This window comes from Nerophis lumbriciformis, linkage group LG09 (assembly GCF_033978685.3).
Source record: "Nerophis lumbriciformis linkage group LG09, RoL_Nlum_v2.1, whole genome shotgun sequence".
NCBI lineage: Eukaryota > Metazoa > Chordata > Actinopteri > Syngnathiformes > Syngnathidae > Nerophis > Nerophis lumbriciformis.
In genome coordinates, this window is record NC_084556.2 from 12,691,221 (window position 1) to 12,710,866 (window position 19,646).

Here is a 19,646-nt window from a genome sequence, read left to right on the forward strand (position 1 = left end):
TTCTGTATTTAGGGATCTTTATTTATTCATCAATAAATCATACAAATTTCAGTGTGCAAATATAATATTGGTTTGTGTCATACCGCACACATTTTGATCTGGTCTGTTGTGCAATGGGAAAAAGCTCGGCAAAAGTGTGATAAAAAGATGAAAACCATGTATCCCACAAGGCATCATATATATTTAAGAAGTGACCCCCCCCCCATGCAGCTCTTCCAATCTTGACTGTCAATTGTTCCACGTGCTTGTGTGGAATTGCTCACATTTTTTCAAGAGGAAAAAAAAAAAAAAAAAAAAAAGACGGGCAGAGAAGACTGACCTTTGGCTGATCTTTGGTGACGAGGTCACCTGACGCTGCTCTGCCCTGAGGGACGCCTATTGCCTCACACCTCAAAACTCCAATGTGGATTATTGTCTACTTTCTGAGGGAAGATGTTGGAAGTCAGTGCAGTTTAAAGAAGACAGGAACACAAGCTGACATAACAGTACGATCCCCCCACACTCTCACACACACTCTCACACTCACACACACCCTCAAGGCTCATTACATCTTCACAAGGACTTTGGAAGCCACCCGATTGAATCCAATAAGAGCTGGACCCAAAGAGGCTCCGTAAGTTTGTTTAGTTCCTTCCAGTGCAACTCCAGGATGGCGTGTCAAAGTCCCACTCATGTGTACACTCCACTGAAAACTGGTCCACGTCTCCTTTGCAGACTCGTTGTGGTCGTAGTCCAGTCCAGTGTGGTCCCTGCGCTATAAAAACTCCACGTAGTTTTCAGGTATTAGTCCTATTCGCCCGTCCAACGTTCCTTCCAGCCAGCCGGGCTCTCTGGAGACATGAACTGCACACCAGGAGAAGAAGAGTGTGAATATTAGCACCAATTATATCATCAGTAGAAGAAGAGTGTGAATATTAGCACCAATTATATTATCAGGAGATGAAAAGTATGAATATTAGCACCAATTATATCATCAGGAGAAGAAGAGTGTGAATATTAGCACCAATTATATCATCAGAATATTAGCACCAATTATATTATCAGGAGATGAAGAGTATGAATATTAGCACCAATTATATCATCAGGAGAAGAAGAGTGTGAATATTAGCACCAATTAAATCATCAGGAGAAGAAGAGTGTGAATATTAGCACCAATTATATCATCAGAATATTAGCACCAATTATATTATCAGGAGATGAAGAGTATGAATATTAGCACCAATTAAATCATCAGGAGAAGAAGAGTGTGAATATTAGCACCAATTATATCATCAGAATATTAGCACCAATTATATTATCAGGAGATGAAGAGTATGAATATTAGCACCAATTATATCAGGAGAAGAATAGTATGAATATTAGCACCAATTATATAATCAAGAGTAGAGTTTAAATATTAGCACCAATTATATCATCAGGGGAAGAGTTTGAATATTAGCACCAACTATATCATCAGTAGAAGAAGAGTATGAGTATTAGCAACTATTATATGATCAGGAGAAGAAGAGTTTGAATATTAGCACCAATTATATCATCAGGAGAAGAAGAGTATGAGCTTTAGCAACTATTATATGATCAGGAGAAGAAGCGTTTGAACATTAGCACCAATTATGTCATCACGAGAAGAGTTTGAATATTAGCACCAATTATATCATCAGTCGAAGAAGAGTATAAATATTAGCACCGATTATATTATCAGCAGAAGAAGAATATGCATATTAGCACCAATCATATTATCAGGAGAAGAAGAGTATGAATATTAGCATTAATTATATTATCAGGAGAATAAGAGAATGAATATTAGCACCAATTATGTCATCGGGAGAAGAAGAGTTTTAATATTAGCACCAATTATATAATCAGGAGATGGAGTATTAGCACCAATTATATCATCAGGAGAAGGCATATTAGCACCAGTTATATCATCAGGAGAAGAAGAGTATGAATATTAGCACCAATTATATCATCAGAAGAAGAGTTTGAATATTAGCACCAATTATATGATCAGGAGAAGAGTATGAGTATTAGCAACAATTATATGATCAGGAGAAGAGTATGAGTATTAGCAACAATTATATGATCAGGAGAAGAGTATGAGTATTAGCAACAATTATATGATCAGGAGAAGAGTTTGAACATTAGCACCAATTATACCATCAGGAGAAGAGTTTCAATATTAGCACCAATTATACCATTAGGAGAAGAGTTTGAATATTAGCACCAATTATATCACCAGGAGAAGACTAGTATAAATATTAGCACCGATTATATTATCAGCAGAAGAAGAATATGAATGTTAGCACCAATCATATTATCAGGAGAAGAAAAGAATGAATATTAGCACCAATTATGTCATCGGGAGAAGAAGAGTTTTAATATTAGCACCAATTCTAAAATCAGGAGAAGGAGTATTAGCACCAATCATATTATTGAGGAGCAACTGTGTGAGAAGAAGTAGAAGGTGTGCGTCACCGTTGTCGAAGATGGTTCCAGCGATGAAGGACAGCTCAGAGTCGTGCTCGGCCTTGCAGGCGTACAACGCTCGCGCTCGCCTGCCCGACATGCTGCACAGCAAGGACAGCCAGCATGAAAGATAGATCAGGACCAGATTTTTAACTTGGGTTGGTGTTTTACCGACATTGAGGGTATTTACTGGGTTTTAAGTTTAGGGTTACCTAAAGTTAGGGTTGGGGGTTTTCATAGAGTTTTACTCAGGATTTGACGTTTACGAGAGTTAGGGTTTCACCTAAAGTTAAGATTTTCTCTTGGGTTGGTGTCAGGGGTTCCTCAAAGGTTAGGATTAGAGGTTTACGTTGGGTTAGAGTCAGGTTTTGCTTTTTTATCTTGGGTTACCGAGGGTCACCATTAGTGTTGGGGTTTTACCTAAGGTTTAGGTTGGGTTCACAGTTAGGATTAGGTTTAATGTTAAGTGATGCGATCTGGATCTTTTCTAAGATCAGGATTGTAGTTAAGGTCAGCATTGGTGTCAACATTGCGGTAAAATTCAGGTTTTTGTTTTTTATCCAGAATAAGCGTTTTTCCGAGCTTTAGGATTTTCACTGGGGTTCATTTTAGCTGGAGTCAGGAATAAGGGTTTAAATAAAATGAGGGTGGGGTTTCCCCAAGGGTGAGGGTTTTCTAAAGAGTTAAGATTAGTGTCTCCCCAGAGTCAGGGTTTAATATAGGGTTAGGATTTTAACCAGGGTTTGATCAGGTTTTATAATATTAAGCATTTACTTAAAGTTAGTGTTTTATCTAGGATTTTCTACAGGCTAAGGATTAGGGTTTCTCTTTGGGTTAGGGTCAGAGTTTTGTTTGGTTTGGTGTTAAGTGTTGGAAGTAAGATCTTAGCTAAGGTCATGGGGAGAGTCTGTGCATTGGTGACAACTTTGGGGTTAGGGTCATGTTTTTATCTTATCTAGGGTTAGAGTTTTACCTAGATCCAGGGTTTTCTATAGAGTTAACAGAGTCTACATAGTAAGGTCTTAAAAAAGGTTTTACCTTGGGTTAGGATTTTATCCAGGGTTAGGTAGGGTTTTTTCCTGGTTTAGGATTTGGTTAAGGGTTGGGGGTATTTTTTTAGAGTTTAAATTAAAGTTTCCTTAGAGTCAAGGTGTTCTACAGGGTTAAGATTAGAATTTCCTCTGGGTAGGGTTAAGATTTTATCCAATACTAGGAATATGGTTTCACCTTTGGTCAGGATTAAGCATTTACATAGAGTTAAGGGTTGGAGTTTCCCCAAGGGTTAGTTTTTTTTTCTTTTACAGAGTTTGAATTAGAGTTTTCTTAGAGTCAAGGTGTTCTACAGGGTTAGGATTAGAGTTTTCCCTCGGTAGGGTTAGGATTGTATCCAATATTAGGAATATGGTTTTAGCTTGGGTCAGGATTAGGCATTTACCTAGAGTTTCCCCTAGGGTTTGTTTTTTTTATAGTTAGGATTCGAGTTTCCCTTGAGTCAAGGTTTTCTACAGATTAAGGATTAGACGTTTACCTGTTTGATTTCATTCAGGGTTAGGAATAAGGTTTTACTTTAGATCAGGATTTGGCATTTACGTACAGTGAGTGTTTCCCCTTGGGTTAGTTTTTTCCTGCAGAGTTAGGATTAGAGTTTTAATTTTGGTAGAGTTAGGATTGTACCCAAAATTAGGAACAATGTTTTTTCTTGGGTCAGGATTAAGCATTCATCTACAGTTAAGGGTTGGGGTTTCTTCTTGGGTTCGTTTATTTTTTTTTATAGAGTTAGGATTAGAGTTTTACCTTTGGTAGGATTTTATCCAGGTTTAGGAATACGGTTTTGTCTTGGGTCAGGATTAGGGTTATGATCCAGGTTTTCCCTCGAGTTAGGGGTTTCTCTTGGGTTAGGGTTGGGTATAAATTAAGGTGAGGTTTAGTGTTAAGTGTTGCATTTAGGATTTGATCTAGTGTCAGGGATGGAGTTAAGGTCAAAGTAGTTGTCAACATCGGGGTTAGGGTTTGACTTGGGGGTTAGAGTTGGGGTTATTACAGGGCTTGAACTTTGATCAAGGATGAAGTCCACCTGGGTGTTAGGGTTTGAGACACATGAACACAAACACTGCTAACACTGTAGACACTTGTTTTCTGTTTTTGTGCATCTACAACAGCATCTGGTAGTGAGTCCTTTATGGAGGTCAAAATATGATCATGAATTATCCTTCAGAAAGGATTTATTTGCCGGTGTGCACCTTAGAGCCTCAAAAAATGGCACATTTGTGTCCATGGTTGTCATGCTGAGATGGAATCCTAAAGTCTTTAAGGGTGAATATGTGGCGAACAAACCTGATAGGAGAAGAGTCGCTGGAGGCTGAGGATATCGGCTGAGGACTGGACGGTGCCGAGAACATGGGCCAGGACGGAGAGCGTGGTGAGTTAGGACTGGAGGATCGTGCACTGAGGGACAAGGGCAGTATTACACACAGCACAGAGCCACCATACTTCAACAGTAACTTATTTACCAGGCTGGTGCTTTTGGTGTGGTTTTGGGGTTCAACCTGAAAACACCAAACAACAAATAATCATTTCATATACAGCGACTAATCCACGCACTTCAAACCAACGCTGTGCAGGATGTCATGTGACACATCCATTAAAGAACATGTATTGCAACAACATAAGCAGCCTCAAGAAATATAGTAGACTTTTTCGTGACAGCTGTGGCTAACTTTTTTATACACTTAAAAAACTCAGAATGTTAAAGGGGAACTGCACTTTTTGGGAATTTTGCCTATTTTTCACAATCCTTGGAGACAAGAATATGTCTTTTATATAGGATTTTAAAGATGATCAAAAACGCTTGCAAAATGCGGCTAATAGGAATCACTGTTGTAGCGTTCAAAGACCTCTAAAACAACTTCAAAACCCTCCAACGTTTTATATACACACTGCAAGTCTATATATAATGTAGTAACAGACACGTTTATAACAATATGTAACATGTACAATATTTACCGTAATTTGATCATTTAATCAATACCGGAACTTCTTCCTAAGTGCATTTATTTCTGTTTCCATAGCAACGCACTTCCGACATCCGGCAACAAATGTGTGTTCCTACTTCCGTAAAGAAACGCGTTGTGTGTTCTAATCATGGCAGACTTAGTAACAGACAACAAAGACGACTATTTTCGGACATATGAGGAGTCACACCTTATCTTTTTGAAGCTGAATATACAGAGGATGAACTGCTGGTTATAGGAGCGAGCACGAAGAGTGTATGAAACGGAGTAGACGGAAGCCGAAAGTGTCATGTCTGTGATCATGTTGTGTTAAGTTATGTTTTGCTTGGTTTTTGGACACTTTTTAGTTCTTGTCTTCACTCCCTTTGTCACCATAGTAACCATTAGTTTCACCTGGTTCACATCGTCATGTCACACACCTGTCTCACGTTTTCACATTTTGAGTCACGCACCTAATCATATCATCACTATTTAAGCCTGTAGTTGCCAGGCAGTCAGCCTGGCGACATCACTCTTGACACACTCCTGACACTCTGTTTCATGTTCATAGTCCATGCTGCCCTGTTCACGTCATCGCAAGTAAGTTTTGTTGATTAATGCCACAGTTAGTGTCTTTTGTTTTTTTGTCCATAGTTCTGCCTTTGTGCGAGTTTTTGTTTTTATAGCCAAGTTTTGTACTTCCGCTCTTGTGCGCGCCTTTTGTTTATTCCTTTTTTGAGTGTTAAAATTAAATATGTATTTACCTTCACGCCATGTCCGGTCCAAATCATTTGCACCAGGGGAAAACAAACCACGCCAAAGTCCAAGTCTTGACAGAAAGAGTCAGAATCGGCGTGACTTGACGGTGCAAATGTGGAACTTGGAGTCAAGCTATGTGGACGTAAACGGCGTGTTTACCCAAAGTCAACTTAAAAAAGCTTCCCCAGCCAGCTTGACCAAACAGACCATCGAGTAAGTCACTATAATATTGATCATGATACATGCACCACATCATGCTTGTTATGACAACTACAGTACATACACTGTCGAGCTAGCGGTGTACAAACAAAACATGAAATGAGAATGAATACTTTACAGATGATTGGTCATGTTTTTCAGTCAGTACAGATTGTACCAAACTCAAAAGGCATTCAACTGCAAACGTAGAAGCTAGCTTACCTCTTACTGTAGCTATCTTACGGCTAAGGCTATAAAGCATGTCATCCCAAGGTGATGTGTTACTACGCTAGAAAAATAGTTCCTCAGTGTTCGCTCACAAAAACAATGTTGCTACAGCTTGGTTATTATACAGCTTACAGAACGTAAATGAGGTATTGTTGACGGTTTTTGGATGCATTCTTAAAGTGATTTAAAAATCACTTTAAGAATTGCTAGCCACCTAGAACGAGCAGATTATTACAAGTTAGAATGCAAAAATATAAACTTTTTGTCTTCTTGTGAACGATAAGTGCAGTTTCCCTTTAAAAAGAAGGTTAACAAAAGCAAGCATATGCTAATCACCTTCAGATGTTGCTCTCATCCTTAAAGTTAGTATTTTATTGCTTATAATAATAATAATAATAATAACTGGGATTTATATAGCGCTTTTCTAAGTACCCAAAGTCGCTTTACATGTAGAACCCATCAAACATTCACACCTGGTGGTGGTAAGCTACTTTCATAGCCACAGCTGCCCTGGGGTAGACTGACGGAAGCGTGGCTGCAATTTGCGCCAACGGCCCCTCCGACCACCACCTATCATTCATCATTCAATTCACCGGTCTGAGTGGCACCGGGGGCAAAGGGTGAAGTGTCCCGCCCAAGGACACAACGGCAGCGATTTTTGGATGGTAAGAGGTTGCGAACCTGCAACCCTCAGGTTTCTGGCACGGTTGCTCTACCCACTACGCCATGCCGCTCCTAAACTTAGCTTACACATTTGCATCCTAACATCGAGGAACTGTTTGTTGCGACTACAGCTTAAGATGTTACAACCCGGGCAGGCAATTATTTGTTGATTTCTAAAGTTGTACAATTGTGTTTTTCTACTATTAAAAAAAAAAAAAATCAGTAATGTTTAAAGTTAGTTTTAATAGAAACAAAAACTAAGGATGTTCCAAATAGGGTTTTATGCTACCCATTCCGATACAATCATCCATGAGTGAGATCGGCCAATACTCACGCCGATGTATTAACTATAAAATGTTTCCATTTATTTATTGTGAGTGCTATTGATAGTTTAACAATGTCAACACACAATTGTTTGACTAAAACAAACTTAATAGTACACAATAACTAAACAAAAACAAAACTACTATCTACTACTCATTTAAATCCTGTACTCTTTGTCCTTCAAGTCCTCCTCAAGTCATGTACAAATTCCAATCCGGCTTCAGAACTAACCACTCCACTGACACATGCCTTCTCTATCTGACCGACCACATCAAACATGAGGTGGACGCGGGCAAATACTGCGGCATGGTCATGCTGGACCTTCAGAAGGCCTTTGACACTGTTAACCACGCTATACTGTTGGATAAGCTCAGCGCAATCGGATTTAACAAAACCTCATCGAGCTGGATGCAATCTTACTTGGAGGGGAGGGAGCAGGTGGTAGAGGTGAACGGCACCGTGCCCCCCCCCCCCTTCAGTGAGCTGTGGAGTCCCCCAAGGCAGTGTATTGGGGCCTTTACTGTTCCTAATATACATAAACGACTTGTCAACGGCATGCAACTGTGAATTGTTCTTGTTTGCGGATGACTCGGCCTTGCTGGTATCAGACAAGTCACAGGTGGAGAAAATCCTCAGTGCTGAACTCTGTAGAACATGCACCTGGCTCGCTGACAACAAGCTATCCATACACTTAGGTAAAACGGAATCCATCCTATTTGGGTCCCACATCAACCTTAAGAAAGTCAATGACTTCACTATAAAAGTGGGTGACATTGTTATCACCAGGGAAGATGAGGTCACCTACCTAGGTTCCATTCTAGAGGCTAATCATTTCCTGTGATAAAATGGCAACCAAGGTAATCAAAAAGGTCAACCAACGAACGAGATTTCTGTATAGAATCTCCTCTCTGGTCAACAAAAGCACCATGAGGATTCTGGCGGGAACTCTCGTTCAACCCTTTTTCGATTACGCATGCACCTCCTGGTACCCCAGCACCTCCAAAACCCTCAAATCTAGACTCCAAACATCCCAGAAAAAGCTAGTCAGATTACTTCTAGACCTCCACCCCAGATCCCACCTCACTCCTACCCACTTCTCCAAAGTGGGCTGGCTCAGGGTGGAGGACAGCGTAAAACAACTTGCACCGAGCCTAGTCTATAAAATCCGCTACACCTCCCTGACACCGAAGTACATGTCAAACTACTTCTTTAACGTAAATGACCGCCATAACCACAACACCAGGGGGAGCTCCACTAACCACGTTAAACCCAGATTCCGAACTAACAAAGGTCTTAACTCATTCTCTTTCTATGCCACATCAATGTGGAATGCGCCCCCAACAGGTATAAAAGAAAGTGCATCTCTATCCTCCTTCAAAACCGCAATAAAAGTTCACCTCCAGGCAGCTACAACCCTAAACTAACACCCTACCCGGATTGTTGTTAATAATCAAATGCAGATACTTTTTCTTATGCTCTCTCTCTCTCTCTCTCTCTCTCTCTCTACTTGCTGTCCATATCCTACCAAGTCAGACCTACACTGTCCCAATATCCATTTCTCTGTTCTCAATTGTTGATGACTGATGATAACAAGACAACATTCACACACTACGGCCAATTTAGTGTTGCCAATCAACATACCCCCAGGTGCATGTCTTTGGAGGTGGGAGGAAGCCGGAGTACCCGGAGGGAACCCACGCAGCCCGGGATTGAACACAGGACTACTCAGGACCTTCCTATTGTGAGGCAGACGCACTAACCCCTCTCCCATCGTGCTGCTATAGTTACAAATGGGACACATTACCTTGTCAGATTAAGCAGCGAGAGGCTCCACTTCATTTAGCATATGCATTATTGTAGTAACTATTTTTAATTGAACACGTTCCTCACCTTTTAATGCTTCCCTGACAATTCCAGATGAGATCACTTCATGACTTTCTATAAGACACCTTGTCTGTGGAGGCCTATCGTTCCCACAGTGTCAGTGAGTGCATCGTTGTATGTGCGGCGGACATGATGAGTGAGAAGCTACCAGTTATCAGCAAGACGTAACTTCAACCCTGTTGCCCTTGTCCTTCACAGGGGGTTACTTTACCAGGCTTCATCAGCTGTATCATTTCCTTTACTTGAACATTAAAATTAACAAGAGATTCAGATTTAATCTCAGGTGAAGACAATTTTCCAAGGAAGCTGATTGGATCAAAGTGAGGTCTTTTATGGCTCGGTCAGCTACAGTGGAACACACCCACACAAACCATCGCACTTCCGCCTCATTTGCTGCTTTCACTATAGTAACCAAGCGGACAGTTGTCCCTAATGACATGGACTATGAGGACGAGGAATGGAAACGCAAGAGAATGAATCAAGTTGTTATATACTCCACCAGCAACCTACGCTTTTAAGACGCTCGCTTCTGAAGCAGTTTTTTTCATGAAGTTAAAAAGGAAAGACTACTTCCCACCGGCCCGTGTGAACACACACTCTGATGCCAGACCGAGAAGACATGCTTTATCAGTATCATGCAGTATCATGTTTTAAACACTGCACTACAAAATGTGCATATTGTAAGCATTATGCTGACTTCCTCATTTTGAAAGAAAAAATCAGCACCAAATATTGTATTCATTTTTGTTTTGCAGGTTAAAGAGTTATGTTATACATATACAGTTTTCCCTCGTTTAATGCTGGGGTTACGTTCCAAAAAATACCCACTTTATGTGAAATGTGTTTTCGTTCATTATATATATATATATTTTCGTTTACACTATATGTTTTTTCATTTACATGATTTTCTTTTTCATTTACTATGCATATTTTTTTGTTTACAGGTTGTCTTTTTAATTCATTATGGGTTTTTTTTTCTGTTTACAATACTGTACAGTATATGTATGCTCGCATCAAACCATTTTGTAATATAGGCAAGTTGAAAGCATTCTGTACTGTACAGGACACATGGTATAAAGAAGATTGATTGACAATGTTCTATAGACAAAGCTTAACTTATTGTTACTATAACAATCTACAAGGTTAATACAGTTCACTTCTTCTTCCCCTCCATTTATCTGCTTTTTTTTTTTAATTTCAAGTTATCAATACATCTATGTATTGTTGCAGTTGAAACAATTGTATTGTTGATAACAGAGGTAATTATTGTTATTATTCATTATCAATAGTGGTATTTCTATTGGTATATGTTTTGCTCCAGTCGTAGTGTAATAATGCTCATTGTCATTTATGTATTATTAATATTTATTTCACTAACTGCTTCTTTGCTATCACTTTTATCATCATATTTGTACATATCCAAGTCGCTGATGCTGTTCTGTTGTTGTTGTTGTTGTGTTTGTTGTTGTCTCTCTGTCTTATCCCCCTCTTGTCCCCGCAATTACCCCCTCTGTCTTCCTTTTTTACCTCTTTCTATCCCATCCTGCTCCAGCAAGGCTGCACCAAATATTAATATAAATCCATTTAATAAAGTCAAATACAAATAAGGCAACAAGAGAAGTATCCCACACTTCTCTTTTGTAAAGTAAATTTGTAAAGCAAATATGGGCATCAACATTAACAATATGATTTGCCTGAGTAGCTGGACAGGACAAAAAAAAAAAAAGGTCTACAGTCCCTTAGCGAATCTAGACGCTGAACACAGTGTGCATTCATATGCTGTAAAAAAAATAAAAAATAAAATAAAATAATAAACATGCAACACTGTAAAAATAACACACAAAAAATCAGTGTAAGAGCGAGGCCGCGCAAAGTGAACCGTGAACTTTTCGGTACTTTTCTAAATAAAGTGGACCACAAAAAATGTCATTATTGGCTTTATTTTAGCAAAAAATCTTACAATACATTAAACATAAGTTTCTTATTGCAAGTTTGTCCTTAAATAAAATAGTGAACATACAAGACAACTTGTCTTTTAGTAGTAAGTGAACAAACAAAGACTCCTAATTTAGCTGCTGACATGTGCAGTAACATATTGTGTCATTTTCTATTCTATTATTTTGTCAAAATTATTAAGGACAAGTGGTAGAAAATTAATTACTAATCTACTTGTTCATTTACTTTTAATATCTGCTTACTTTCTCTTTTAACATGTTCGATCTACACTTCTGTTAAAATGTAATAATAATCACGTATTCTTCTGTTTGGATGCTTTACATTAGTTTTGGATGATACCACACATTTGGGTATCAATCTGATACCAAGTCGTTACAGGATCATACATTGGTCATACTCAAAGTCCATGTTTCCTGAGTGTATAAACATAATATACATACTATACTATACTACTATATAACATACTATATGAATACTGGTATACCGTACAACCCTACCTACTAGATACGTAGGTGCACTGCAGCAGCAATGTATCTACAAAACCATTCTGGGTATCACTCCATCTTATCTGTCTTGTCTTTTAACAAAGAAACAAGGAAGTCACAATCTTCGTTCAATGAATGTTCTGCAATTTGTCATCCCCAAAGTAAGAACTGAACTGGGCAAGAAAGCATTTAGGTTTTCAGCACCGAAGGCTTGGAATAACCTACAATCGAATATATTAAACTTCAAACCCTTGTTACATTGAATGAGTTTAAAGTTTCTGTGAAAGGACTGCAGTCTACCTTGTCTGTATGCACATGTGTTATGTGAGCAAGTTTTAATGTTGTAAATGTGATGTTTTATGTATTTGTTTACTGTTTTTAATGTAACCTTGCTGCTGCCCTCTTGGCCAGGTCTCCCTTGGAAAAGAGATCTTTGATCTCAATGGGATTTTACCTGGTTAAATAAAGGCTAAATAAAAATAAAAATCTGATGTGCCTACCTGGCGGCCATTTTAGCGGGGGCCACTTTTCCATTCAAAGCAACATAATACAATGTGTTGTATATTGAAAATAAAATACTTATTTTAGTAAAATACACTAACAAAACAGTGTTGTAACTTTTTTTTTTGTTTTACCTGAACACTTCCAACAAAAAGGGTAGAGTGCAAAGAGGCCTTAATTAAATCAACCAGTAAGTGTGTAGGTGGAAAACAGCTGAGCATTTACATTCACTTTACAACAAAAAACTCTTCCATCTTTTCTAGATGGCCAAGCAGCAGTTTCATCATGTGGAATAATGAGACTCCTCTCTGGGTGTTGCTCCCAAGATCAAGTGTGAGCACAAAGCAGCTCTCATGACATGTGCATCGTGGCCCGCCGGCCTCATGAAGGAACTCATTAGACGTAAATTTCATTTAGAGCGGACAAGCTCGCTGAACGGAAGTTGGCTCTCTATATTTTCTTATCTACAGGGCTTCTGGAAAATCTAATCTTTCCATGCTTGATGGCTGATGTTTTAAAGACCTCTTACGTAACTCGGAGAAAAAGTCTAAAGATTGTCACACCTATTATGTTTTTATATTTGCTGGAGGCAGAAGAACACATTGGAACCTGCTGACTCACAAGGCCTTTACTGAAAACATAACGTTGCCATGGAGATTTCATATTTTTAATCCCTTCTCATGCACGTGATTGTTTTTTTTAAGTCTACTTCCTTATTCAGCTTCATCTGTTTTTCTTGGTTTTTAAATGCCAAACATAAAAAAAGCACAATATCAGCCCCCTCAGAGGAGAACAAAACAGTTACATCTGACCAAACATCTGGTAAACTGCATAAAAGCTATATATTCTCTTCTGCATCTGTCCTTATGTAGCTTATGTAAAGCACCCCAAACCACACACTAGAAAGTTATTTCCCTACCAAAAACAAATTTTTGTAGTAACCAGCAATGTTTTAAAGTAAAGCAAATGCTTGAATTTTAAGTTTTTGCTTTAGTAGGAGGAAATACTGTTAAAACATGAATACAGAATCCCAACAAAATGACAAGTTTATAAAACATTCATTCATCAATTTGGACCGCCACAATTATATTGGTGCTAGCTGTTTGCCCTTGCTCACAGCTGGTCAGCCAGAGAATAAGAAGATGTAACAGGAGGGATCATTAGTGTTGCCAAATTTGCCGTTATATTTAGCGAGTAATCAGACCCCTGTCGATACTAGTTGTCAAAAAAGCGAGTAGTGACAACTCTAGTGAAGAGACTTTTGCCGACATGAAAGCATGCATTGGTAATCTCAAAGAGGAGCAGGGGCTGCTGTGGGCCCCTCCTCACACAAGCATCTCTGTCTTTCTTGCGACATTTCAACAAAAAGAAGGGACGGAGGAACATTTTATTTTTTATAAAAGTTTGGACACACCCTCTCCTCATTCAATGCGTTTTCTTTATTTTCATGACAATTTACATTGTAGATTGTCACTGAAGGCATCAAAACTATGAATGAACACATGTGGACTTATGTACTTAACAAAAAAAGGTGAAATAACTGAAAACATGTTTTATATTCTACTTTTTTCAAAATAGCCACACTTTGCTCTGATTACTGCTTTGCACACTCTTAGGCATTCTCTCGATGAGCTTCAAGCACACCTGTGCTGTGAAAACCATTTCAGGTGACTGACTACCTCTTGAAGCTCATCGAGAGAATGCCAAGAGTGTGCAAAAAAGTAATCAGAGCAAAGGGTGGCTATTTTGAAGAAACTACAATATAAAACATGTTTTCAGTTATTTCACCTTTTTTTGTTAAGTACATAATCTACAATGTAAATAGTCATGAAAATAAAGAAAACACATTGAATGAAAAGAAGGTGTGTCCAAACTTGTGGCCTGTACTGTACTTATTTGGTTTGTATGCTTTCTACTCACTTTCTGCAAATGTGCAACGACCGAGTATTTCCCACACGGTACATCCATTTACTTGTGGCGGCTAGTGTAAATTTTTTTGACTAACATTTTTTTCACCTATTTTTCCATGACTAAAATAGGATGATGACAAATCACAACAAACGCACGTTGACGAAAACAATGACAAAATGACTTGACAATTTCGTCGACAAATGAAAATGATAAGAAAATGTTGACAGAGACGAAATCCACCCATCCATCCATTTTTTACCACTTGTCCCTTTCAGGGTCACGGGGGATGTTGGAGCCTATCCCAGCTGCATTCGGGTAGAAGGCGGGGTACACCCTGGACAAGTCGCCACCTCATCGCAGGGACAACGCAGATAGATAACATTCACACTCACAATCACACACTAGGGCCAATTTAGTGTCGTTAGGCGAGTGGGACAAGTTAGGAATCTATCCAATCACGATACCATGTGGGAGAGAGGTGGGGGGATAAATGACAAAGGGGTCCAGTCAGAAGAACTACCATCTTTGTAGCATACTAGTGAAGCATAAGAAACATAGAACATGCAAAATAGTTGCTTTTCTAACAGTATCTATTTTTGTTAAGACTAAAAAATATAACTTGGTTGAAAGCTTTCAGTGTATATACATACTTTAACAATACGACAAGAATAATAACCAAGATAATTTTGGTCACAATAACGTGAAATGAAATTCTCATAAAATGTTTTCTACACCTGGAAGAAAGGGAGGACATATGGACACACTGTCTGAAGGCTAACCATCCACACATATACACAACAGTAAGTAGGCCAAAGCTAATATTTTGAAATGTACTGAATTACTGTTACTATTAAAGACAGTAACGCAGAAGCAAGACTGTTTACTCTACCACTACTTTTGTTGTACACCATGGGCGAGCTTGTCTGACACTTTAATAAGCAAGATACGTGTACAATGCACGTTAATCAATGTCAATGGCACACTGTTCAGTTAATTGCACAACTTCAAAAGCCAAAACAGCAGATTGGCCAATTTCCAAGCTAACACACAAAGAAAGACAGCTATGTGAGACATGTATACACTTGTTTTATATCACTGCTTGCTGCATTTGCACGCGACAGTGGACAAGATGCCAATACTACATTACTATGGAATGCCCTCCCGGTAACAATTAGAGATGTTACCTCAGTAGAAGCATTTAAGTCCCATCTTAAAACTCATTTGTATACTCTAGCCTTTAAATAGACCCCCCTTTTAGACCAGTTGATCTGCCGTTTCTTTTCTTTTCTCCTCTGCTCCCCTCTTCCTTGTGGAGGGGGGAGGGGGCACAGGTCCGGTGGCCATGGATGAAGTGCTGGCTGTCCAGAGTCGGGACCCGGGGTGGACCGCTCGCCTGTGCATCGGCTGGGAACATCTCTGCGCTGCTGACCCGTCTCCGCTCGGGCTGGTGTCCTGCTGGCCCCACTATGGACTGGACTCTTACTATTATGTTGGATCCACTATGGACTGGACTCTCACAATATTATGTCAGACCCACTCGACATCCATTGCATTCGGTCTCCCCTAGAGGGGGGAGGTTACCCACATATGCGGTCCTCTCCATCGACGTCCCACTGGGGTGAGTTTTTCCTTGCCCTTATGTGGGCTTTGTACCGAGGATGTCGTTGTGGCTTGTGCAGCCCTTTGAGACACTTGTGATTTAGGGCTATATAAATAAACATTGATTGATGACATTGAATTATTGTGCACACTTACATACAAACCAAGTTTCCATACGAGTTGGGAAATTGTGTTAGATGTAAATATAAACAGAATACAATGATTTGCAAATCCTTTTCACCCCTTATTCAATTGAATGCACTACAAAGACAAGATATTTGATGTTCAAACTCATAAACTTTATTTTTTTTTTGCAAATAATAATTAACTTAGAATTTCATGACTGCAAAACGTGCCAAAGTAGTTGGTAAAGGGCATGTTCACCACTGTGTTACATCACCTTTTCTTTTAACAACACTCAGTAAACATTTGGGAACTGAGGAGACACATTTTAAGCTTCTCAGGTGGAATTATTTCCCGTTCTTGCTTGATGTACAGCTTAAGTTGTTCAACAGTCCGAGGGTCTCCGTTGTGGTATTTTAGGATTCATAACGCGCCACACATTTTCAATGGGAGACAGGTCTGGACTACAGGCAGGCCAGTCTAGTACCCGCACTCTTTTACTATGAAGCCACGTTGATGTAACACGTGGCTTGGCATTGTCTTGCTGAAATAAGCAGGGGCGTCCATGGTAGCGTTGCTTGGATGGCAACATATGTTGCTCCAAAACCTGCATGTACCTTTCAGAATTAATGGCGCCTTCACAGATGTGTAAGTTACCCATGTCTTGGGCACTAATATACCCCCATATCATCACAGATGCTGGCTTTTTAACTTTGCGCCTATAACAATCTGGATGGTTCTTTTCCTCTTTGGTCCGGAGGACACGACGTCCAGTTTCCAAAAAACAATTTCAAATGTGGACTCGTCAGACCACAGAACACTTTTCCACTTTCTATCAGTCCATCTTAGATGAGCTCAGGCCCAGCGAAGCCGACGGCGTTTCTGGGTGTTGTTGATAAATGGTTTTCGCCTTGCATAGGAGAGTTTTAACTTGCACTTACAGATTTAGCGACCAACTGTAGTTACTGACAGTGGGTTTATGAAGTGTTCCTGAGCCCATGTGGTGATATCCTTTACACTGATGTCGCTTGTTGATGCAGTACAGCCTGAGGGATCGAAGGTCACGGGCTTAGCTGCTTACGTGCAGTGATTTCTCCAGATTATCTGAACCCTTTGATGATATTACGGACCGTAGATGGTGAAATCCCATAATTCCTTGCAATAGCTGGTTAAGAAAGGTTTTTCTTAAACTGTTTAACAATTTGCTCACGCATTTGTTGACAAAGTGGTGACCCTCGCCCCATCCTTGTTTGTGAATGACTGAGCATTTCATGGAATCTACTTTTACACTCAATCATGGCACCCACCTGTTCCCAATTTGCCTGTTCACCTGCGGGATGTTCCAAATAAGTGTTTGATGAGCATTCCTCAACTTTATCAGTATTTATTGCAACCTTTCCCAACTTCTTTGTCACGTGTTGCTGGCATCAAATTCTAAAGTTAATGATTACTTGCAAAAAAAAAAAAATGTTTATCAGTTTGAACATCAAATATGTTGTCTTTGTAGCATATTCAACTGAATATGGGTTGAAAATGATTTGCAAATCATTGTATTCCGTTTATATTTACATCTAACACAATTTCCCAACTCATATGGAAACAGGGTTTGTAGTTATACCCAATATAGACTTATATTTAGACAATCTTGATTGATCCGCAAGGGTAATTGTTAACTGTGTATGCTTCACTAATAAAACTACTTTGTTCCTTCTTATGACAACTTTAGTCATATATTAAACATTTGAAAAAAATGCTCAATTTCAGCTAAAATAATACCACAGTAAGGTTAGTGTGAAATGTACCTATTTATACAATAACTTCCATTAAATTGGTTTCAAGACAACTTCAAATATGCGTTATACTTTATACTGTAGTCGCCAAAATGTACCTTCATTTTAGTCGACTAAAATGTTGAGGAATTTAGTCGACTAAAACTACATCAGTTTAGATTACTAAAATATGACTGAAACTAAAATACATTTGTGACAAAAGACTGACAAACTAAATTAAAAACTACTGTCAAAATTAACACTGGTGATCCCTTGGGAAGAGCTGGATGAAGGGAAGTCTGGGCTTCTCTGCCTAGGCTGCTTCCCCCGCGACCCAACTTTGGATAAGCAAAATAAGTTGGATGGCTGGATGGATGGCTGCCCACCACAAGTAAAACAATTAGATTTTTGTATTTCTTAAAAAAGGGAATTTTTTCAATTTTTTACTTTGCCATACAGGAAGGTAACACTTCACCTTGCAGGTGATGTATGTTAATAATAATCAACAAAACATTGACAAATTAAAAATTCAGGTTTGCGGAACAGGAACGATTCGACGATTATATCAACTTAACCAGCACGGCCACAAATAAATTGTAGCGTTGAGGCAAACAGTGCGTGTGAAAGGATAAGTAAACCCTAAAGCTTCTCCGCACATAACAGCAAATCATAGCAATTACCAGTTGCCTGTAAGCAGCACTGACAAATTGGATTGGGCAAATAAACACAGTGTTGTCAGTGTTACGTCCTTTGTCTGGAGATTAAGAAGTGCTAATATTAATATGCGCCGTTGAAAAGCAGGTTTGTGGAACGATCGGTTTGTCTGCACTCACAGTGAGCTCGGCCGGATCTGCCGGGTGTCGTGTTCTCCGTCGTTGCTGATCAGGCTGTGTCTGGGCGTTCGACCTTGGCTGCTGCTGCTGCTGCTGCCGCCGCTGCTGCTGCTGCTGCAGTTGGCGGCTGGCTGCTGCTCTCCCATCGAGGCGACGACGACACTGTTCCTCTTCTCACCTTCACCAATCAACGATTTATTATCAAGGAGTGGAAAATATGTGCAATTCAGTCCCAAATCAATACTGTGGGTCCTAACTTTCAATAAAAGGTGAGTAGTTTTGCTTTATCAATTCAAAGCTAAAATGGGATCTCGATGTACAATTCATAAATGAATAAGTTTGAGCCTTATTCAGTTTACATTATTTCCAATTAAAAAATATGTTTTGAGTTTAGAACCACAGTGCAACCTCAATCTACAAACCCCTAATTGTAGGCAGTTTTTGATTTACGGACCATAGACAGAATAAAAATATGCTTTGATGTACAAACCTTGTACATCAAAGCATATTTTTATTATTATTTATTATATGAGTCCAAAGAAAGTAACTGACAAGCTATGTGTGGTTTTCTGGAAGTATCGACAGCGTTGTTGATAGGGATGGGTACCAAATTCGGTACTTTTATAGGCACCGATCGAATTCCATCGGTACTACCGGGTATCGATTCACGCAAAACAACACGGTGCCATGTTTCGGTACCTTTATTGCACGTGCACGCTTCTGGTTCTGCTGGCTACTCGTGCTGCTGCCGTTTCTTATGCCAATTAGGTGTAGTTTTCAAGTGTTCCCTACTTTTCTTCTGTGTGGTGCGACGGCAAAAGGTTTGTTTTGGACTGACCACTATGGCGACTTTTGGACAAAAACTACTTTGGCGCCGACGTATTGTTAAACAGCTGCTCAATCACAAGCGGCGACATGTCTGCCAAGGTTACCCCAAAACCACAATGCTGTCTCTCGTAC

The 19,646-nt window shown here is 39.4% G+C and overlaps 1 protein-coding gene across 2 annotated transcripts in view; it reads right to left on the reverse strand.

Annotated features, from left to right (window-relative positions):
* LOC133607690 (rho GTPase-activating protein 26-like) overlaps positions 1-19,646 on the reverse strand; it is a 155,675-nt gene continuing 136,029 nt past the window's right edge. For both annotated transcript variants that reach the window (XM_061962562.2, XM_061962561.2), the window contains exons 21-25: positions 18,687-18,864; positions 4,974-5,009; positions 4,798-4,908; positions 2,473-2,564; positions 1-843 (exon numbers count right to left, since the gene is read on the reverse strand). In XM_061962562.2, coding sequence (XP_061818546.1) covers positions 755-843; positions 2,473-2,564; positions 4,798-4,908; positions 4,974-5,009; positions 18,687-18,864 — 506 coding nt within the window. In that variant the 3' untranslated portion in view covers positions 1-754. The remainder of the gene's footprint in view (positions 844-2,472; positions 2,565-4,797; positions 4,909-4,973; positions 5,010-18,686; positions 18,865-19,646) is intronic.